The following is a 24,309-nucleotide window of genomic DNA, read 5'->3' on the forward strand; positions in this document are numbered from 1 at the left end:
CACCTTAGCGGAAAACTGGTCAGCCGGTATGCGACATGTCTCTTTATGTGAAGGATACCCAAATCTCATAACAATGCCAACATAACGTTAAATCAAAAGGTGGGGCCAAGGACTTGAAAAATCAAAGGTTGGTCATCTTACGGTCCTTTGTAAAGACGCTATTCACAAAAATAATGATAATAAAACTACGACGACACATGAATCCCATCAACGAATGTACTAAGCAGGATTTCGTACAAACTCCTCATCGAAAAACTGCATCTATACTATCATTCAGATGATAAAAAATGAAGGGCATATGACCAGCAGCTACAGAGAGCCTTCATAAATTAATAAGGGGTATTTGATCTGGTGAAATATCTGCACTCATGCAAAACTGTTCAACTACGGTGGAGTGAGGGATCAGAGCTAAGGGAGAGTGCCTTAGTAACCTCCGAGTAATTGACCACATTTTCTTGATGGGTAACGACAGGAATGAACTGGAGCTAATTATTGCACTGAACTGCGCACAGAGAACAGGACACACGTCTGAAAATAATGTGCAGATATCTAAAGTGCAGTGCGCCAATCTCCGAGCAGCACTTTGAAATAAGTTCCGGGATGCTGCAAGCTGTAATGGGATATGTCTACGAATGATAGGTGTACCAAACGTGGAGCCGAAACATGAGATTGAAATAACTAGAAGAATCAAGAGGCGGGGGAGCACACTCGGCTAGAATTTCCATGTAATGAATCATAGCCTAACACTGGTAATCATTCAAGGAACATTACGGTTTACCTTAAATTCAGGACGACGCAGCGAGCGATATAAAGGAAAATGATGAGTGGAAGCTTCAGAGACAGAAACAGAGCACAGTGGGTATGTGGGTGAATGAGGGTTAAGAATACCATCTCGCAAATAAATAATAGGAAGTGGGCATAGGCCGGGCACGCAGCGCGTAGGCAAGGTAACTACTGATCATTGAGGGCAAACGACTGTATTCTAAGAGAACGCAAAAGCGTGAATGGAGGGGTGTGGGACCGAACGTTAGGTGGGAGATAGTAAGAATACGTTTGCTGGTATCACGTGGCAGCAGAAACCAAAAGACAGGATTGATTGAAGGAATTTAGGTGAGGCCTCTGGCCTACAGTAGGCGTAGTCTGGCTAATAGTAACATACATACATACATACATACATACATACATACATAAATACATACATACATACATACATACATACATACACACATACATACATACATACATACATACATACATACATACATACATACATACATACATACATACATACATACGTACATACATACATACATACGTACGTACGTACGTACATACATACATACATACATACATACGTACGTACGTACGTACGTACATACATAGATACATACGTACGTACGTACATACATACATACATACATACATACATACATACATACATAAATAAGCCGCAAAGTTTGAATTCAAGCTTGTAATCCTTCGCTCCGCAGCGTGCGGTGATAGACTACTCAGCCCCGGGAACTAGGTTCTTCAGAAAGAAAATAGTGAGCTATTAAGGTACAAAATTTACCACTTGCTGTATGCATTGCGCGGAGGGCTTCAGTGTCATACATTGATCACTAGAGAGATAGCGTGGAGGGTGTGCTTTAAAGATGGCCATCTTGCTTGATACGAGGCGTGCGCCTCCTAGCCCTGCCAGCTGTTTGCCCTGTGACGGAAAATTGTGATGGCATTTTTTGTCGACAAACACATATTTGAACAAGGGATTGTGAGACACCAAAAACCATGTATATGTCTGAGAGTTCATAAACGATGATTAACCTTACTGAAAAAAATTTACGCAAAAATGACACACCACAACAAACGTTGAACAGGCGATAAGCAGAGCGCTGGCAGAATCACTATTAGATGTATATTGCCAAACAGCTCAGGTAACTGCTTTAGTGAGTTTTGTGAAAATCGCCGTGTATCTCTTGAGAGCACGAAGCATGAACCTAATTTTACTTTTTTGAAAGAAATATGAATCTTTAGTGCGCAGGGAACGTGTTCAAAAGGAAGATATTGTGCAGAGAGATATGAGAGAGAGCACGCTTAAAACCAATTTTATTTACAGATGCCGGGAATATATATACAGTCAAGAAGGCTCTCTTCACTGTTTTCAGAGAGATTCCTCTGACAATGGGGATCTCTCAGCTCTATCTTCCTTCTGAAAACGTTCCCTGCGCTTTAAGAAAATGTATTTCTTTCAAAAATACATTACCAAAAGCCCAGGTAGCCACTCATTTGCAAAGTTTTACGTTTGTAATAGCACAGTCTGCTGTTATACACATATAAATACATAGCAATTTATTTAATTAAAAGCTACGGAACAGAGACTCCGTTTAGGAAAAAGCCTGCTAAAAAAATTTGAAGCAAATCAGAACGCTGCTGTTTTCCAGTATTTTCACTGCAGAAGTTGCTTAACAAACTTACAGGTGGCTTTTTAAGATGTTCTTGTTACATGCGTATTAGTTGTAGTGCTTAAATAATAAATACTTCATAAAGCATCATGTTGAAAAATATTGGCAGATCCCACATACAGTGGAAATTGATATGATATACGAAGCACGAATGAGAAATGTTTATATCACATTTAAATCAGCACAGCGTTACGAGGTGGACGTAAATCATACCGTACATGACTTTCTTGTCATGATTATCATGTTCTGACGTGTCATTTACCTTCGCCATCTATTCACGTCACTTGATACCAAATTTAGTACATGTGGAGCTAGCGAAACAGCCAGAAGCACGCTATGAGTATAGCAAGTACTAGTCATGTTTTACGTGACATGCATGTCCTGATTATCATTTTTGGACGTGTAATTTACCTTAATCTTGCGTTCGCGTCACGTGATAACCAATTTAGTATATGTGAACGCAGCGAAACAGTCCCAAGCGCATCATGAGCGTGGCACATAGTCATGTTGTCACATGAGAAGCATCTCATGATTATCATGTTCACACCAGTCACAAACCTTCGTTATCTATTCACCTCCCGTAATAACAAATTTGGTGTATGTGAAGCCAGCGAAACGGCTGTGAGCACACCATGAGCGTAACACGTAGCCATGTTGTTACATGACACGCATATCATGCATATTATGTTTGGACGTGTGATTTAACTTCGTCATTCATGCACGTCACGTAATACCGAATTTGGCATATGTGAAGTTAGCGAAACAGCCGCGAGCGCTTCGTGAGCATGGTATGTTCTCATGTTTTTAATCACACGAATGTCAAGATTATATAGTTCGCACAAGCCACATACCTTTATTATCTATTCACGTCCCGTAATACCAAGATTGGTATATGTGAAGCTAGCGAAACGACCACGACCGCACTATGAATGTAGCATTTACTAGTCATGTTGTTACATGACACGCTTTTCATGATTATCATGTTTAGTTGTGTCATTTGCCTTTGTCGTCCGTTCGCGTCACGTATTACCAAATTTGAAATAAGTGAAGCTAGCAAAACGGCCGTGAGTGCGTCTTGAGCGTGGCATCTATTGATGTTGTTACATGAGATACATCTATTTAATATTATGTTTGCACTGGTCACATACGTTCGTCATTCATTCACGTGCCGTAATACCAAATTTTTATATGTGAAGCTAGCGAAACTACCGTGAGCGCACCATAAGCGTGGCGTGTAGTCATGACTCGCGTTTTACATGACATGCATGTCATTATTTCCCAGTAAGGGTCAGTAACGTGTGTTCGCCATGCAGTCATGTCATACCATAAAAGTTTTGCAACATGTCATGTAAACGAAACCACCGTAAGAGAGACTGTAAGTCATAACACTGATGACTACATTTCTTATTTATTTTTAATTATTTATTTGAATATACTGTATCCCTAATGCCTAGTTCACACTGAAACATCCGCTTTCTACAGCGACCGAAATTCCCCTGCCGCCGAAAAGCAGGGTCGTTCGCACTGGACGCGCCCCACGCCGCCAAATATGCCATCTACTACGGGGCGAACGCGGGATGGATGCGCTGTCACCCGGTTGTTGTCGCGGCTCGCAAATGATACTACGCTATCCGGTGGTGTATACTTCGACAATTCTCGTACGCAAGAAGCAAGAAAAGACAGTACTGCTTACTTTGCTGGCAAGTGGCTCTCTTGTAATGCACGAAGAGCAGAAAAACCACCAACGCCAGCGGCGTTGGTGGGTTCGTTTTGCTCTGCAAGACCGAAACAAGCTCGGTCACGCCAACAGCAAGCTCGGTCACCTCTTTCACGAAATACGGAGGCGAAGTACGCACAGAGTAGGTTAAACTCCCGTTGGTTTCAACATTCATTTACGTGCACTGCAGCATAATAAATGAGTAGGGCTTGGCCGCAATTTTTCAAAATTTCTTGATTAGCGCTCCTACTGGTCCACGGTGACCGATTCGGCTGCAGATGCCGCAAAAATCAGACCTAGAGCGATCGGCACGGAGAGGGCCCTTTCGGCGGATCTCGCTGCCGCCGAACCGGATTCGGAGCACTTTCGGCGGCCGGAATGCTCAATGTGAACGCGGCCTAATGTGAGGCTTGTCATGATAGTCATGATAGTCATAATTAAGCTTGTAATACAGTCATGTTATGATTTACCGAATTTCGTATCGGTACCATTAACGAAACGGCCAGAAGAGCTAAAAGTCGTAGGCTGCGAGATAGATAGAGAGATAGAGATGTAGATAGAGAGATAGAGAGATAGATAGATAGATTCATTGATAGATAGATAGATAGATAGATAGATAGATAGATAGATAGATAGATAGATAGATAGATAGATAGATAGATAGATAGATAGATAGATAGATAGATAGATAGATAGATACTCTGAAATACGGCGAACAATGCTAAGATATGCTTCGCGTTTAATAAAATCGTAGGGCAGATTAGCGTTCTTTTCATTTCCCTCAACCACAAACTATCCGCATAGTATAACTTGACTTAAAGAACCCCAGGTGGTCAAAATTTTTGAAGCCCTCCACTACGGCGCCTGTCATAATGAAATGATGGTTTGGTGTCGGTAAACCCCACAAATCAATCAATCAACCAACCAATACTATAACTTGACACCTAAGAGACAAAGTTGCTATAGTGACCGCGCACTAAGGTGTATGAACGTCTATCTACTGAGCATGATTTAAGGTTATAATAATTTTGAGCACGTATTTCAGTAGTGTTTGTAATGAACCTTTTGTGTAAAAGTACTCGAGCCTTTCGATTGGTGCCAAACACTGGGGTCTTTAGTAGGTCATAATAAATGCTGTTGGTGCCATGAATTCCATTAAATGCCGTTGGTACCAAGGGACGATGCAGTGATGCATAAATGTACACAGTTCGATGTGTCTTAGTCATAGGTGTCTTAGCCAGTTTCGGCGCCTGTGAGACAGTATATGTCAATGACATTTATCATGCGGAACGTTTTCGTTATTTTTATAAGCTTAACATCGGGTCCCTTTTTAATACAGACATGACACGATCTTTTAACCACAAATTTCAAAGCGGAGTATGAGACAAGTGACCTTCCTACAGCGTCAAATAAAAGAAAGTGAACTCTGTTATACGAAATAAAGAGCTACGCGCTGAGACCCTCTCAAATTTCTATTTCTTCATCGATATTTAGAGCGGTTGGCAGTTGCGTTGTCGAAACAACATATTGGTTATTGTTCTGGTATCTACGACATGAGGAGCCCGTCCGTATTGAGAATAATTTTTTTGGTGCATTTGGCGACTGCGAAAGCGTCATCGGACTTGACTGATTCTGCAGCGGGACAAACTTCTGCTCCGCTTAGTATTAAGCAGGTAACATGTTTCCTGAAAGCACTTGCGTATGCGCTCTATTAGCTGCATGTGCCATAGAGCAGCACATTATTGATTTTTCATAGTTGAGTTTCATTTACTGAAAAAGAAAGGGAGAGAATGCTGAACAATCGTTTGATGTTATCTTGGAATTGCAGGCGTTCGCTGCTCTGTTTCGTTTTTGTAATGTTTTTGTAAAAGATGAATATCAACAGATTGAAGTGCGTGATGAGCAATTTATTGATATATTCGCTTCGCAAATATTTCCTTTGTGTTACAAACTTCTGGAAAGTACCTTGCAAGGTGAATAATTAATTAGCTTATTTATATCAAACTGAATTGCCCGTACCGAACTAATTTTCTTCGTTCTCTGGGCACGAAACTCCCGCTGAAAGTGCTTCTTAGTTTCTTTAAAGCAAGCTACTCTTTCTATTTCTCGTGTATATATTCAGAGGCATTTTCAACTGAGCCTCTTTGGCATACTACATTATAGGTGGCGTAAGTTATCTTCTTCCACCTTGTATTTTAGATCTTCATCAAATACAGAGTAATGTTTTCGATAGCTTTTCGATAGTTTTTGACAGAAATACTAAAAAGATGAAACACAGAAGCACTGTACAAACCCCGCCTCTAAAGACACATTTATGGCCTCAATGCGTGCTATATACTCCAAAGTCACCAGAGAAGCATTGGTCGCCCTGGTGCAGTATCTGGCCACTACCTCCCATATTCAAACGTCAATTACCTAACGGCCCGCAGTCCCGAGCCGCTGCGAAGCAACAGACCACGGCGGCGGTCAGATCTGCAACGCAGCAGAGGGTGCTAATAATCTCTGGATCCGCGTAGGCCGCCTTTGCAACCTTAACTTGGTAACGTTTAAAACTAGAACCTTATCTAGTGAGGCAAATCTAGCGGTACTATTCGAGAAGCTAATGGGTGTTAAATGGGATATAATAGGGCTCAGTGAGGTTAGGAGGACAGATGAGGCCTATATGGTGCTACTCAATGGGCACGTCTTTTGCTATCGGGGCTTGGCTGACAGAAGAGAACTGGGAGTGGGGTTCTTTATTTACAGAAACATAGCTGAACACATAAATAAATACTATAGCAATAATGAAAGGGTGGTAGGTATCGTAATTAAACTCAATAAGAGATACAAGATGAAGGTGGTACATGCTTACGCGCTTACATCCAGCCATGATGACGCTTCAGTTGAAAGCTCCTATGAAGACGTATAATCGGCAATGAGTAAGGTAAAGACACAGTATACTACAGTGACTGGAGACTTTAATGCAAAGGTAGGGAAGAAAAAGGCTGGAGACCAGGCAGTAGGAGATTATGGCATCGGTACTAGAAATACCAGAGGAGAGCTACTAGTAAATTCACAGAACGCAATAATTTACGGATTTTGAATACCTTCTACCGAAAACGAGGAAACCGTAAGTGGACATGGAGGAGCCCTAATGGCGAAAATAAGAAAGAAATTGAATTCATAATGAGTGCACACCCTGGCATCGCGCAGCATGTGGAAGTGGTTGGCAAGGTACGATGCATTCACCATAAGATGGTACGGTCTTGAATTCACCTAGACTTGAAGACATAAGGAGAAAAACTGACACGCAAGAAGCCAATCAATGAGCTAGCATTAAGAGGGAAAGTACAGGAATTCAGTCTCGCTTTAGAGCAGGTAATCGGATCTTATTGAGGAAACGAACCTTAGCGTAGATACAATGAATGATAATCTGACAAGTATCATTACGGAGTGTGCAGTGGAAGTTGGAGGAAGACTAGTTAGACAGGACAATGGCAAGCTTTCCCAAGAAACGAAGAATCTCATTAAGAAGCGTCAAAGAATGAAAGTCTCAAGTACAACAGACAAAATAGAACTGACAGAGATTTCGAAGTTGATTAATAAGTGTAAGGTATCCGACGTAAGAAGGGATAACATAGAGAGAATTGAACACGCTCTGAAAATCGGCGAAAGCGTCAAAGCAGTGAAGAGGAAACTTGGGATAGGGAAAAATCGGATGTATGCACTAAGGGACAAAGAAGACAAAATAACTACCAATATGGATAGGATAGTTAAAATAGCAGAGGAGTTTTAAAGAGATCTGTACAGTAGCACGGACAACCACGACCTTAATATTATAAGAACTAGCAGAACCCAGATGACACCCCACCAGTAATGATAGAAGAAGTCAGGAAAGCCTTGGAGAGCATGCGAAGAGGCAAAACTGTTGGTGAAAATCAGGTAACATCACATCTGCTGAAAGATGGAGGACAGATTGTGTTAGAGAAACTTGCCACCCTGTTTACGAGGTGTCTCCTGACGGGAAGAGTACCAAAGTTTTAGAAGAATGCTAACAGCATCTTAATACATAAGAAAAGAGATAACAAGGACTTAAAGAATGACCGGCCAATCAGCTTGCTCTCCGTTGTATACAAGGTATTTACAAAAGTAATTGCTAACAGAGTTAGGAAAACCTTAGAAATCAATCAACCAAAGAAACAAGCAGTATTTCGAATAGGCTACTCAACAATCAACCACATTCATACTATCAATCAGGTAATAGAGAAATGCGCAAAATATAACCAACCACTATCTTTCATAGATTACGAGAAGGCGTTTGATTCAGCAGAAATATCAGCAGTTATGCAGACACTGCGGAATCGGGGCGTCGATGAAGCATACATAAACATCCTGGACAAAATCAATAAGAAATCAATTGCTACCATAGTGCTTCATAAAGAAAACAACAGAATACCAATCAAGAACGGTGCAAGGCCGGGGCATACGATCTCCCCAATGCTATTTACCGCGTGCTTACAGGAAGTTTTCAGAGGCCTAGAATAGGAACAGTTAGGAATAAGACTTAATGAAGAGTACCTTAGTAACCTGCGCTTCGCTGATGACATTGCATTGCTGAGTAACTCAGGGGACGAATTACAACTCATGATTACAGAGTTTGACAAAAAGAGCAGAAAGGTGGGACTTAAAATTAATCTGCAGAAAACGAAGGTAATGTACAACAACCTCGGAAGAGAGCAGCGCTTTGAGATAGGTAATAGTCCACTTCACGTTGTAAAAAACTATGTCTACTTAGGGCAGGTAATAGCCGTGGAGGAAAAATTTTCAATACAATATCTTCTCTCTCAATCGATTTCAGTTTCTCAATACAACAGATCCAATATGGACGTACAACTCAACGGAGAACACAACTATACTGTGCAAAGTAGACCAGAAGATTGGCATAACTAACGAATCGTATTCCTTCAATTGGTCTTATTACAGTGGTTATTTAAAGTAAGTGTTTTGCTTTTTGCTTTTCACTGAAAACTACTAGTGGTAATTTGTTCAATAAACCATGATGAAATTGTCACAATGCTGAAACAGAAGAAGTTGTGTACCGGCTACAGCAAACATGAAAAGCTACGGACAGAAAGCACTGTGCTGCACAAAAAACAAAAAAAAATGAAACATTAACTAAATGTGCTCCATATCGGTTTACAAACAAAAGAAAGCAACGGTGCAACATCTTCAACAAAATAATGCTTCTGGCCTAGGCCACAGCTCCAACATAATCACGTGAATATATGGTTGTGCTAAAACGTTTCCCAAGCCGGCGTAGAAAGCTGTTATGTGGGAACCAATAAAACTGTCTTACTGCTCTGTTTAGCCTCTACAAGGCTCACCCCGGTGACTTGCCTGAAACGCCCATACTTGGCTTAACAGCCTTTAGCAATTTAGCTTGTTTCGCCACATGCAAATCAAGCAGTGTGATTTGTTCTTGTTTTTTTTTTTTGCATGCAACAAATACAGCAATGGCCAATTTTCATTCCCAATCATGCAAAGTTTGCGGGAAAAAATATTTATTTTATTTTCTATTTTATTTATTTACAACATACTGCAGTCTTGAAAAAGACCAAGCAGGAGAGGCACAAAAAGTACGTGGAAAACACACGTAAGCGTGATAGATGAATGATGTGCACAAAATACAGAAGATAAGTACATTATACAGAGATATATAGATGAGCCTAAACACAGGTTAATACGACCTTCCAAAAAACGGTGATGGGTCTATCTTCTTAATATACATTCACAATAGCGATAAACAGTAAAGCAAGTCGAGTACAGACTGCAGTACAGACAATATGGCACGCTCAAAATGGCAAATAGACTGAGATGTGAAAACCACTTCAGGCAGTGAATTCCATTCCGATACTGTACGTGGGAATAACGAATTCTTGAACATGTTTGTGTGGGCTCGACACGGAAGCAAATTGTGGGTGTGCCGATGTCTTGTGGGGCGCGATTGAAATGGTTGAATGTATACCGATGCATTTACCTTCGTGGAACCAGTATAAAGAGCAAACAGCAGTTTCAGCCTATCGATTTTTCGTCTATCTTCCAGGGTTGAAATGCTATTCACCAGCATTATAGAAGTTGGCGAGTCGGTGGTCCTATATTTGTTGAAAATGAAGCGTATAGCGCATCTTTCCACCATTTCAAGCCGGTACTTATCTTTTTTAAGGAAGGGGTCGCATACGACCGAAGCGAATTGCAGTTTAGGAAGTACTATAATTTTGAAGGCCAGTAATTTTACATGAGTTGGTGACGCTTTGAGGTGATGCCGTAAAAGGCTTAACTTGCATGTGGCAGATGCGCAGATGTTTTTTATGTGCTTTGACCACGACAGAGTATTGGTGAACGTTATCCCGAGGTATTTTACTGGCGTTTTTTCTGCCACTGGTGCATCATTTAATGATTAGGAAAACTGAAAGGGTTGTTTTTTCTTCGTTACACGAAGTAGAACTGTTTTGTCAGCGTTCAAGCTCATACCCCAGGTAGTGCACCACTGACCAATTCCCGTCAAACTGCTCTTTAACAAGACTTGGTCATAGGAGCCCGTGATTTCCTTGAAAATAAGACAGTCGTCTGCAAACAATTATATGGAAGCTGTCGGGTCAATAGCAGCTGTTATGTAATTGATGTAAATTAAAAAAGAACCAGTCCCAAAACACGGCCCTGTGGAACGCGAGATGTCGCACCAAGTCTTTCAGATGCGCACCCGTCGACTTCCACAAACTGTGTTCTGTTTGTTAAATATGATTTGATCTAGTTAATTATAAACGCACGAAGGCCAACAGAAGAAAGCTTAGTGAGTAGTTTATCATGGGGTACGTGGTCAAAGGCTTTACTGAAGTCAAGAAAGACTAAATCTATTTGGCTGGATGAATCTAAAGCTTGTGCGATTTCATGAGTGGTTGTAAATTGTTGAGTAGTGGTAGAAAGGCCTTTGCGGAACCCATGTTAGAACTCGAAAAGGACGCTGTTTGTTTCCAGAAATTAGTTAATAAAAGTGGCGAATATGTGTTCCAAAATTTCGCAGCAGGTTGATGTTAGTGAGATGGGTCAATAACTTTCCATTTTCAAGCTATTTCCTTTTTTAAAGACAGACACAACGCGAGCTACGCACCAATCATCAGGCAAGACTGAGTGGCGCAAGCATAAACGAAAGATGGCGGTCAAAATGTGTGATATCGGCTCGGCATAACGGCGCAAAAAAGCAATAGTAATTAGGTCTGGCCCTTCTGACGACTTTTCTTTTATATCCAGCAGAATTGCAAGAACGCCTTCGCAAGATATAAATTCAGGATCAACATCAGTCACATTCGTGAACAGCCCGTTTGTTTCAGTCTGGGGAGAGAAGACCAAGTGGAAACACTCGTTCATTGTATTAGCAATGGTCCTCGGTTGAGTTATCAGGACAATGTTTTGTTCATTATGTTCCAAGCGTTTTTTACTGCCGCCCAGATAGCGCCAGAACTTTTGTGGTTGTGTTTTTATAAAATTTGGCAACGTGGTCAAAAAATATTTCTTTCTGGCTGTACATAAACTACAGCCAGAAAGTGTGAAACCATGCCCAAGTGAGCAGGTGCTTTGCTGGCCTTCAACCCGGTAGCGGCGGCAGAAATCGGATAGCCGTCACCGACGGTGAAGAGGAAACGGAAAGGAGAAGGCCATTATATCACGTGTTCAAATGACCCGTTCGTCACTGGGGAAGATGTCCACATGTGGCAGTACAAAATCGTCGGCACAGTGCTTTTTCGTGAATAGTGTCGCATTTTCAGGCAGCGTGAGTCACACTATTGTCTTTAGAATTCCGCATTTATGAATTATGGGGCACACCTTTATGTATTGTACGTATTTATGTAGTAATAATTTATGTATTTTAAAATAGAGGTGTTGTACGTCGAGAAAGGTTCAGATGCAGCCTCGAAAAATGTGCTTTGTCAGGCAGGTCTGGCTAATGGCGAGCGGCGTGCGCGAGCTACTACTACAGCCACCGATTATCATCGTCTTCTTCATTACCAGCAGAGCGTCCGTTATTCATATCCATCACAATTACTCCCCGCGTAATAAGGAGCCATCCTGCCGACCTATGGACAAGTAAACACGGGAGGGTCGTAGCAGGGCTTAAGTCTCAAGACGTGGACAATTTCCTGGCCACGACGACGTTAGTCAGAAGATGGTTCCAGTGGCTCAATGAGGTAATTCACTGGTGACGTTTTTTGTAGCACACGATATGGGCCGTGATACTTGGGGACCAACTTGGTAGAAAGGCGAGGTGTAGCAGAAAGGACAAGCAGCCAGACGAGTGAACCTGGATCGTAGGAAGTAGTGTTATTTGATGCGTCATGGTGGTGCTTTTGGCGTCCTTGGTCTTGGGTTGTGAATGATCTTGCCAATTGGCGGCATTCTTCAGCGTGTGTAGTGGCCAGAGACAAAGTCGTGGACTCTGAGGAGTCAGGTTTGTACGAAAGAATGGAATGGTGTCCATAGTGCAAGAAGGCTCGCGTCCGTAAAGGAGAAAAAAAGGAGAGAACCCAGTAGTGCTTTGAATGGCGGTATTATAGGCGAACGTGATAAACGGGAGCACTCGGTCCCAATTGGAGCGGTCTGACGAGATATACATAGAGAGCATGTCACCAAGGGTGCGGTTGAAGCGCTCTGTCATTCCATTGGTCTGGGAATGATAGGCGCTTGTAGTGCGGTGAACGACGTGGCACTCACGCAGCAATGCTGTGATGACGTCTGGAAAAAATACGTGACCACAATCAATCAGTAACTCCCGAGGTGCTCCATGACGTAATACGATGTTGTGAAGAACGAAAGTCGCAACGTCTTTTGCTGTAGACGAGGGAAGGAATGAAGTTTCGGCATACCGCGTGAGATGGTCGACGGCAACAATGATCCAGCGGTTACCGTCAGCAGTGTGGGAAGGGGACCATAGATATCGATGCCGACGCGGTCGAATGGTCGAGATGGGCATGATAAGGGTAACAAGATACCACTGGCGTGATAAGGGGGAGTTTTTCGTCTCTGGCACATCGAGCAGGCCCGAACGTATTGTCGTATAAAACGGTACATGCCACGCCAGTAATATCGGAGACATATGCGAGAATAAGTCTTCAGGAAACCTGCGTGGCCATATTGGGGGTCGTCATGAAACGTGGAACAAATTTCGGATCGCAGATGACGTGGAATCACGAGTAGCCACTGACGTCCACCGGGTGCGTAGTCGCGTCGGTACAGCACGTCGTCGCGAGTGGCGAAGTGCTCCACTTGCCGACGCAACGTGCGAGAAGACGGGAAGCCGTCCGCCCAGCCAGGATGTCTAGAATCTAAGCAACCCAAGGGTCTTTGCGTTGCTCAGATGGCATGTCGGCGATGGTGACGGCAGTGGCATCACGGGTTGCACTTTCGCAGCAGTCCGGGTCAGGGGGTAGGGGCGAACGGGATAGGGTGTCTGCGTCCGAATGTCTCCGGCCGGAGCGATAGACCACGCTAACATTATATTCTTGGAGGCATAATGCCCATCGGGCGAGGCGACCGCTTGGATCCTTCAGTGACGACAACCAGCAGAGGCCGTGGTGGTCAGTCACGACGTCAAAAAGGTGCCCGTACACGTAAGGTCGAAATTTCTCTATCGCCCAAATAATGGCGAGGCCTTCCTTTTCAGTGACGCAATAGTTAATTTCGGCTTTGCTAGGAGTTCGGCTTGCGTAGGCAAGCACGTACTCTTGGAAGCCATCTTTCTGCTGTGCAAGAATAGCACCTAGCCCGACACCACTAGCGTCGGTGTGGATCTCTGTGGGTGCCGATGGGTCGTAGTGTTGCAGAATAGGTAGCGACGTGAGGAGGCGACGCAGTTCATTGAAAGAATCGTCACAGGTGGCAGACCAAGCTGAAAGGTCTCTAGAGCCGGCGAGGAGCTTGGTCAAAGGAGTGATGATCGTCGCAAAATTGCGGACGAAGCACCGGAAGTAAGAGCAAAGGCCTATCAAGCTTCGGAGCTCTTTCATGGTGGTCGGTTTGGGAAACGCTGAAACGGCTGTAAGTTTGGCAGGGTCAGGAAGAATGCCGTCTTTTGAAACCACGTGGCCAAGGATCGTAAGCTTTCGAGCGGCGAAATGGCACTTCTTCAGATTCAGTTGCAGCCCCGCGGCAGAAATACACGCGAGGACTTTCTCGAGGCGAGTTAAATGGGTTGCCAATTCAGTCTAAAAGACGACAATGTCATCTAAATAACAAAGGCAAACGTTTCATTTGAGGCCTCGAAGGATAGAGTTCATCATTCGCTCGAAAGTAGCTGGCGCGTTGCACAGGCCGAAGGGCATGACTGTGAATTCGTAAAGCCCGTCGGGCGTGATGAAAGCTGTTTTTTCGCGCTCGGCCTCTGCCATGGGTACCTGCCAGTATCCATAGCGCAGATCTAAAGAGGCGAAAAATTCGGCTCCCTGTAGGCAGTCCAAGGCATCGCCAATGCGTGGCAGCGGATAGACATCCTTGCGCGTGATTCGGTTGAGACGTCGGTAGTCCACGCAAAACCTGATGAATCCATCCGTCTTCTTCACCAACACAACTGGAGAGGCCCAGGGACTGCTTGACGGTTTGATTATGCCACGTGTCAGCATGTCGTCAACCTGTTCATTGATGGCATGGCGTTGGGTAGTTGACACACGTGACACACGATATGGACGCTGCCGTAATGGCGTCTCTTGACCGGTATCTATATGGTGAACAACAGATGACGCTCGATCTAAGGAAGGCTGATTGTGGTCAAACGAGGCTCGAAAACGCTGTAGAAGCTTGATCAGCTGTTCCTGCTGCCCAGGTGTGAGGTTGCAATCAATAGACTTGCGGAATACATCCATAGGTTCACTAGCGTCAGTTGCGGCACAAGGCGGTAAAAACGGCTTGTCTGGATAGATCGGGTCTTCGAAAAGACAATTTAAGGTCTCGAGGCTTCCCAGACTTTCGCCGCGTAGCAGGATGCACGGACAAGCAGAAACGTTGCACGCGTAAAGTACCGCCGAACCATTGGAAAAGTTGATGACGGCAAACGGGAGGACGATGGTTCGGTGTTGCACACTAGCTATAGTTGGTTGGAACAGGAGCGTCGAGTTAGTGGCAGCAGGGGAAAACACAGGCTCTAGGACGGCGGACAACGGACGTCAGCTGCAGCAAACACTTTCGAGGGACTGTGGTGGTCGATATCAAGGCACGGATTCGTCAACGTGAGTTCAGCACGAGCGCAGTCGACGAGGGCCTGATAGGCAGAAAGGAAATTCCATCCTAGTATGATGTCGTAAGATGAACGTGGGAGAACAACAAAGCTGACGGCGTACCAAACATCTTGAATAAGAACGCGTGCTGTGCACTGAGCTGTCGGCGCGATGAAATGGGAGGTGGCTGTACGCAGAACAAGATTCGTAAGCGGCGTTGTAACTTTTCTCAAATCGCGACACAGTTTTTCACTAACTACAGAAACGACGGCGCCTGTATCGACGAGTGCACGTACAGCAACACCTTCTACTAGCACATCAATTTCGTTGTTCGGACAAAAAGGAGGTCTTGGAAAGTTCGACGACGACGCAGTTCTTGCCTCCGGAACTGCGGCTGTCAGTTTTCCTCCCGCGTGGGGCTCGTGCGCCGAAGCATCGGGGAGACAGATCGGCGACGAGGTGGTAATGACCGGCGAGAATTGACAGGGCGTCGTGGGGACAATGAGTCTGTGATAGGAGAAGATGGTCGCTGGGGATTCTGGGTAGCCTGGTAATTTGCAGAATTCCCATGGTCTGGAGGCTGGAAGTTGCGACGGCGACAGTAGCGTGCTATTTGTCCCACGAAACCATATGCGAAACAGATGAGTCGATTATCCAAGGTGCGCCTTGGATTAACGACAGAAGGTGCAGTGGGCGAAACGGGATGGGGTGCCGTGTATGTAGGCAGCGTCGTAGAGTAGGAGTACCCGGTGCCCCGGTATGCGCCTGGAACAGGTGGGGCTGGGGGTCTGGCAACGACGGCAGCGTAGGTCAGTGGCTTAGGGACAGATGGCGATGGAGACAGTGCCTGCGTGACCTGTGTCTCAATGACCTGGCGTAGACGTGGGTCTAACGAGGTCACTAGCGTGGATGCTTCGGCCACAAGAGAAAGCTGACGCGCAACTTCTTCACGAATGAATTGTTTGATGTGGGGCAGTAAGACGGTGTGATCAGCAGCGACGTCGTGCACGAGGGCGGAAACTTCAGCCGTATCTTCAGCGGCCCTGCGCATCGAGACACGCTGCTTACGCAACTCGTCGTACTCCTGACAGAGCTGGACAACATCGGTGATGGTCTGTGGATTCTCAGCCACAAGCATCTGGAAGGTATCGTCATCAACTCCTTTGATGATGTGCTTGATTTTGTCGCGTTCGGTTAGAGATTCATCGACGCGCTTGCAAAGAGACAAGACATCTTCAATGTAACTTGTAAAGGTCTCATCCCTGCGCTGTACTCGACTACGGAGACGCTGTTCCGCGCGAAGCCTGCGCACGGCGGGATGACCGAAGACCGCGGCGATGGTGGTTTTTAAGGCAGACCAGGTGGTGATTTCGCCTTCGTGGTTCTTGAACCAGAGACTGGCCACATCAGCAAGGTAAAAGTGCACGTTTGTGAGGTGGTCGCAGGCGTTTCACTTGTTGGAAGCGCTTACGATTTCGTACTCGACGAGCCAGTCCTCGACGTCTTGTTCGTTGTTGCCGCGAAAAATTGGTGGGTCACGTTGCCGAGGCACGGCAGTACGGTAGACTGTCGTTGTTAAGGCAGCTTGAGAAGGGCCAGGAGCAGTGATGGTGAACGGTGAGGGTAGCGTCCGATTGCGAAGTTCCAGGTTGATGGGAACCCCGGCTCCTCCACCACTTGAAATAGAGGTGTTGTACGTCGTGAAAGGTTCAGGCGCAGCTTGGCAAAATGTGCTTTATCAGGCAGGTCTGGCTAATGACGAGCGGCGTGTGCGAGCTACTACTAGAGCCACCGATCATCATCGTCTTCTTCGTTACTAGCAGAGCATTCGTTATTCAGATTCATTACAATTTAAACAATCTAAAGTACTTACGTATTGATGTTGCGCCTCATCTATGCATAATATTTATTTTTTCATCGACAATGTTCACGAATGTGTACGCAGCCACCAGTTTAAAATGGCTGGGCATTGAGCAAATGCTCAAAGTTTAGACAGGTGGCTGAATCGTGTGAAAGGCAGACAGAGGAAAATTTCTTCGTTCAAGTATCCTAAGAAAGAACATTGTCATTGAAGATAGTGTGCGGGCTAGAAAGTGTGTTACTCGAAGGTTCGATGGAATGACTATGCCCCCACCGGTTTTTTTTTCTGGGCAAACCTATCCTACTTCCAAAGACCAGATCAGATGAGGCCACTTCAAAGAGTCAAAAGCCCTGTCCTGAATCAAACCACTTATGAAAAAATATTAGAATAGGCACGGAGGCAATGATAATGAGTGGAGCGAAGCGCCAGTCCATTTGTCCGTGCTTCGATCAATTCGTTTGTTCGTGCGTGCGTCCGTCCGTCCTTCCGTCCGTGAGTCCCTCTGTGCATTGTTCGTCTGTCTTCCCGTGCATAATTCCGTCAATCCGTGCTTTTGTCCGTGTGTCGGTCCGCCCCTGCTTCCATTCGTCCATGTGGGCATCTGTCATTTCTTCGGCCCATCCTTCTGTGCTTGCGTTTGTTTGTCAGTCCGTCCGTTCTTCTGTCTATTTATGCGTCGTTCCGTCCGTGCCTCAGTCCGTCCATCTGTGCCTCTCTCCGTCTGTCTATGTGTCCGTTCGTCTGCCTGTCCCTCACACCAGCGCCTATTGGTAAGTGAATTATACAACTAGGCGGTTATGAACTGGTCACAAAGAAACATGCATGGACAGAACTACGGCTTTAGCAGCGTCACCCCTCAAAAGGTAAACCAGCTTTTCAATAGTGGTGCCAAGGTTGGAAGAATCATGCAGCTGGGTGGCTTCTTGTGTTGGTAATTATGTTGCTCTTTTTTTCACTCCTTTTGTCATGTTTTCTTTCATTGTTCTCCTTATTTTCTGAGTTTTTTAACTTCGTTTACTTTAATTTTTTTCTCTCCATGTGTATTACATTTATTTATTTCTCAGGCTCTTCACGTGTTTAAATTTTTGGCATCACGTGGTTCCAACTAATTAACCAAAATTTGTTAACTACCTCTTGAAGTGTTCACTTGAGGGCAGCTGTTCATATTGCAAGGTGGTTGTCGTGTGCCAAAGTATGTCGTACTTTTCTAAAACACTAAATTTCCACGTAGTTCAAGATATTCTTCATCGAACTTCACGGGCCAAATCATAACTGGAGGCACACGACCTGCAGAAAGCGCAGTGAAACGCAGACATGACTCGTGGCAGGGAGTCGACAAAATTTGAGTTGGGGCACGCCGCGTCCTTCTTTTTCGTGTAAACCTGCAAGACACCTCACTTGTGACGGCACATCTTTATGCTCTTGTACTTGGTGTTGCGCGCTAATCTGTTTCTGTGAATTACGTACCAAAATAAACTCGAGTAGCAAGAGTTTGTTAGCCGGGGAAGCATAAAACTCGGATAGGGTCGCTGAAATGATTCTCGCAGACAGGCCATGTATTCGTCACGCCCTTTTACAGTTTGAGACAGACACAGGGGAGCACTAGAGATGAAACGCAGACAGTAGGCTAAGCTGTCTAGTGACGTACTTCAGATGGCCGGCCTATTTTTCCTGCCAGAGCCTTCTTTCCGAAATCCTACTTGAAATCACAATTCATTTTTACGTTTTATACCCAAGGTGTGCCGTGCTTCGTGTGGGCTTGCTATGATCACTTTTGATTTTGTATGTCAAGTTTGATGGTTAATAATACAACAACTTGCAACTTTTGGGATTTTTTAGAAAAATAGCTAAGCCATCATTTGTGCGCACTATGAATTTCTAATATAAACATCTGCCTTTAAGTGAATGATTAAAAAGTTATTGAAGTTTTTGTTGATGACCACAGTGTAGTTAACTGTGACAAAATATATGTTCCTTCATCATCATCGTCATCATCATCAGCCTGACTACGTCCACTGCAGGACAAAGGCTTCTCCCATGTTCTGCCAGTTGACTTGGTCCTGTGCTTGCTGCTGCCAATTTATACCCGCAAACTTCCTAATCCCATCTGCCCACCTAACCTTCTGTCTCCCCCTAACCCACTTGCCTTCTCTACGAATCCAGTTCGTTACCCTTAATTACCAGCGGTTATCCTGTCTACGCGCAACATGCCCGGCCTATGCCCATTTCCTCTTCTTGAGTTCAACTATGATACCCTTAACCCTGTTTGTTCCCTAATCCACTCTGCTCTCTTCTTGTCTTTTATTGTTACACCTACCATTTTTCTTTCCATTGCTCGCTGCGTCGTCCTGAATTCAAGCTGAACCCTTTTTGCAAGTCTCCAGGTTTCTGCTCCGTAGCTAAGTACCGGCAACGTACAGCCGTTATATACCTTTCTCTTGAGGGATAGTGGTAATCTACCTGTCATAGTTTGAGAGTGATTGCCTACATGCGATTTTTGCCTATCCCAAGTTTTCTCTTCACTGCTATGACCCCCCGCCATTTTTCAGAGCATGTTCTATTCTCTCTATATTTTAACTTCTCACATCGAATACCTTATGCTTATTAATCAGCTTCGAAAGCTCTGCCAGTTCTATTTTATCACGAGGCGTTTATCACGAGCACCGGTTACGGACTTGAATGGGACTGTTTCTACGGCGCATGGCACGGCGCAGCAGTGACGTCTACGGCATCAGCGGTGGATATAAGAACGACATCCCGACAGCTCTTCTTCACTGGGTCTGGCGGCGGCATGGCGTCCGATCGCTACAAGCTAGTTTGCTTGATTTTACAGGTACGGTACCATTTCAGGTGTTGCAGAAGTGATGACCGTTTGTTGTTGCTGCTGCCGGACCCCCTGCCTTGCGCATGCGCTGTGAATTCATTTTTGTGTTGGCTAAGAATGCTACTCTTGATTTCTGGAGACGTCGAGTCTAATCCTGGTCCCCAAATCGAAGATATGCTGAAGGAGTTGCTTGCCGGTCAGCGAAAAATTAGCCAGGACATAGGCAGCCTCACTACTACAGTAGCGGCTCTCGATAGTAGGTTAAATACCGTAGAGGCAAGGACAGCTGCGGCTGCGGACCTGATTCCTCGATTGAACAAGCTCGAAAGCACTGTGAGGGACCTAAAAAACACGGTTGAAATTCTTGACCACCGTAACGACGACTTGGAAAACCGCCTTCGCAGGAACAACCTGATCATTTACGGATTGACGGAAACGGAGAAAGAGACTCCGAATCAGCTACTGGAAACTGTGCATGAACTCATAAATGTCAAATTAGGCGTCAAGTGTGAAAACATTGAGGGGTGGCACAGGCTAGGAACGCAAAGAAAGAATAGTAGTACACGACCTGTTCTTATTAAGCTCAATGATTTTCGTACCAAGACACAAATTTTAGGAAACACAAGAAAACCTAAAGGATCAAAAATATACATAAATGTACGTAAATATACGTAAATATACATACTTCTCGGCACGTGTTCGACAAATACGCAAGTCTTTGTGGCAGCACTCGGTCGACATCAGAAAAAATGCAGATAAAGTTTGACTTCGCCACGATGCTCTTATCGTGGACAGCGTCCGTTATAGCTGGGACGAAGCCAGCGGCACCCTTGTCAAACATTCTCAACATGCGCCTGAGTGGCCGCCCGCGCATCCGCCTTTACATTCACGTAAACCAGGACTTCCAGAGTGACTGCGTATTGATCAAAATTTGGTCATTTTGAATAATAATGCACGTAGCTTAGCAAACAAGATTGATTGCATTCCTAGCAGTGAACACAGTGATGTAAATGTACTCCTTGGTCATTTTCATGGTATTGTGCAGGAGTGCATATCAAAGTTGGTGCCTCAAAAGTGCATTAAACGCAATCCAAAACATCCGTGGTACCCACGGGAAATTATTCAACTAACGCGCCGTATAAAGCGACTTCGCAAAGGTCGTCCTCTTTTGTCAGTTGCGCGATCACCACTGCTTGTTTCTTTGAAGTGTACTTTGAAGGCGAAAATGCAGGAAGCGAAAAATTTCTATTTCAACAATACATTGTCACGGTTTATGGTAGAAAACCCGACCAAATTCTGGAAGTCTATCAACCCGAAGTCATCTGTTCAGTCTTGCTTCCTTATAAATGACCAATCATGCTCCGATTCTAACACTATTGCAGAAAGCTTCAACAACTATTTCAAGTCCGTTTTCTCTCGCGATGATGATACTATTCCAGATTATGCTTGCAACTTTGTTCAGTCTACAATTCCAGACATCACAATCTCTTGTTCAGGTGTTCACAATTTGATACTGAAATTAGATGTGACTAAAAGTTCCGGTCCTGATGGCATTCCTAATACGTTCTTGAGGCGGTACTCCGAATGGTGCGCTTGTTACTTGACTGTCATTTTTAATAAATCGTTTGCGTCGGCCACTGTTCCCATACTTTGGAAGACAGCTAATGTTGTCTCGTTATTTAAATCTGGCAATAAGCAGCTCATTCCAAATTATAGGCCAATTTGCCTTATTTCAGCAAGCTGTAAACTACTGGAACATATCATTCATAAACATATTGTTGAGTATTCGGACGCAAACAACCTTCTGTCCCGGTGTCAGCAAGGCTTCCGAGCTGGATTTCCTACAACAACGCAGCTCCTAGAATTTACCCATGACATTGCAACATCACTTAACAAAAGGGGTCAGACAGACACAATTTTCATAGACTACTCGAAAGCTTTCGACAACGTATGCCATAAAAAACTTCTTTTAAAACTTAGTTTCTTTCTTAAAGATTCTAAATTACTCGGTTGGATTGCGGATTACTTGCGTTCTCGATCTCAGTTCGTTAGTTACATCCAGGTGCAGTCATCCCCTGTTGAAATCACATCCGGTGTGCCGCAAGGCTCTGTGCTAGGGCCTCTCTTGTTTATTATATTTATTAATGATTTTGTTAATGTCATCTCTAGAACCCCTGTAAACATACGTCTGTATGCCGATGATTGTGTACTGTATAACTGCATTACTACCTTTCAAGGCCAGTCAGTCCTCAACAACGTATTCTTGTTATTTTGTGATTGGTGCTAAACGTGGCAAATGCCCATATATTACAAGAAAACTGTAGCTATGACTTTCTCCAATAAAAAACAGCCTCTCAGTTTCAGCTATAACTACAATGGGTCCACCCTAGCACATGTGAGTGAATTCAAGTACCTAGGCATCACCTTTACACATGACCTTAAATGGGGCAAACATGTTGATCAGATAACTTGTCAAGCTCTAAGGAAACTTCGTTAGTTAAAGCGAAGATTGAAAAACTCGACAAAAGATTGTAAGTTAACTGCCTACAAGACACTAGTGAGACCGATGCTCGAGTACGCCTCTGTGGTTTGGTCGCCTCATCTTGAGCAAGATAAAAACAGATTAGAATCTGTGCAGAATAAGGCTATACGGTTCGTTTTTAACCGTTGTGATCGGGACTTCTCGTCGTCTTTCCATGCTCATTTGTTGTCACTTCATTCACTGGAACACTGCCGTACACGTGAGAGTATTATCTTGTTGCACAAGATTGTACACAAAATGACCCGCGTTCACGCGCCCTTATTTTTCGCTGATATACCAGCGCGTAGAACACGTAGTACAGACGCTTTGAACCTTGTACCCTTCAGGTCTCGTTTGGATTGTTTCAAATTCTTTTTTTTTCTGCGTGTGGTGGAAATTTGGAACAAGCTTGATGGTGCATTGCGTAGACTGAACACTGTAGAGTTCAGGAAAAATTTTATGTGTTAGTCACATAAATTTGTGCGTACTATTGTTTGTTTCTGTGCTTTCGTTGATTTTTTCGTACCCGCTCCTGCAATTTCCCAGGCATGGGACAGCAGTACTTGTAAATAAAATAAAAATAAAACAATAAAAAAAATAATTTTGTCTGTTGTACTTGAGACTTCCATGCTTTACGCTCCTTAATGAGATTCTTCGTGTCCTGGGAAAGCTCAGCAGTGTCCTGTCTAACTAGTCTGCCTCCAACTTCCACTGCACACTCCGTAGTAATACTCCTCAGATTATCATTCATTGTAAATACGCTATGGTTGGTTTCCTCAATAAGAGCCGTATACATGTTCTTAAGCGAGACTCTGATTTCCTGTAATTTCCCTCTCAGTGCTAGCTCATTGATTGCCTTCTTGTGTATCAGTTTCTGTCGTTCCTTCGTTAAGTCTAGGTGAATTCGGGACCATACCATTCTAGGGTTACTGCCCGCACATGTGGTTTACGTGCGAAAAAAAAATAAAGCTTTGCTGTCATATGATTGTTATAAATATCGGTATTATTTAAAAAAACACCATATGCATAAGACGGGTAGCCTTGGCTAGGCGCCTTTTCAAGCTTTGTCGCTTCACATCTGCATATAAGAAGCAACACAGCCTAAAACGTCCTTAGCCTGAATTTTGAATTTCATTGCGAAATCACTATGTTACTGTGCTCTGCGGACAACGGATGTCGCTTATGACAATGCATGTATAAGGCTTGCTTTGGTCCGCTTTCATTATTGTGGTTACCTGTGAATTACAATAAGATGCATTAGCCGCAGCCACGTAAAACTAGACTGTTTGAAGGGGCCCTGAACATTTTTTAAGCAAACATGGAATGAATTCACTGAGACAGTTCATTTTCTCGGAAAAAGAACGCCGCAAAAAATTTGAAAATTTCTTCAGTAGGAGTGGAGTTACAAAGATTTGTCACCGTTTCAACCGTATTCTGTATTCTTTCATCCCGACGAAAGCGTTTGGAGCTAAACTAAGCGGGGAAGGGGGGGGGGGGCTTGGGCAAAGAAAATACCTCATGCGCGCATGGTGAACTTGAGTGAGTGAGTAAGAACTGTATTGTCGTAACTTTGAGCAGAGAAAGAAAGAGAACGCTTTATTGAAATGCAGAGAATTTAACCGGCATGTAACATACGCTGACTTGCTACTCTGTGTGGGGAAGGGGATTGCGGATTGAAAGTACAAAT

The 24,309-nt window shown here is 44.1% G+C and overlaps 1 protein-coding gene across 6 annotated transcripts in view; it reads left to right on the forward strand.

The window, feature by feature from the left end:
• LOC142765437 (uncharacterized) overlaps positions 1–24,309 on the forward strand; it is a 64,607-nt gene that overhangs the window by 27,479 nt on the left and 12,819 nt on the right. For 2 of the 6 annotated variants that reach the window (XR_012884250.1, XM_075866464.1), the window contains exons 3-5: positions 5,671–5,849; positions 9,014–9,150; positions 19,992–20,110. Coding sequence is in view for 3 of the 6 variants with exons in the window: in XM_075866464.1 (XP_075722579.1) it covers positions 5,730–5,849; positions 9,014–9,150; positions 19,992–20,110 (376 nt within the window). In the remaining 3 variants the exon portion in view is untranslated. Of the gene's footprint in view, positions 1–5,609; positions 5,850–9,013; positions 9,151–19,991; positions 20,111–24,309 lie in introns of those variants that run through there. The other 4 variants (XR_012884251.1, XM_075866462.1, XM_075866463.1 and 1 more) reach the window with 3 other exon arrangements.

Source organism: Rhipicephalus microplus, chromosome 6, assembly GCF_043290135.1.
Source record: "Rhipicephalus microplus isolate Deutch F79 chromosome 6, USDA_Rmic, whole genome shotgun sequence".
Classification (NCBI taxonomy): Eukaryota; Metazoa; Arthropoda; class Arachnida; order Ixodida; family Ixodidae; genus Rhipicephalus; species Rhipicephalus microplus.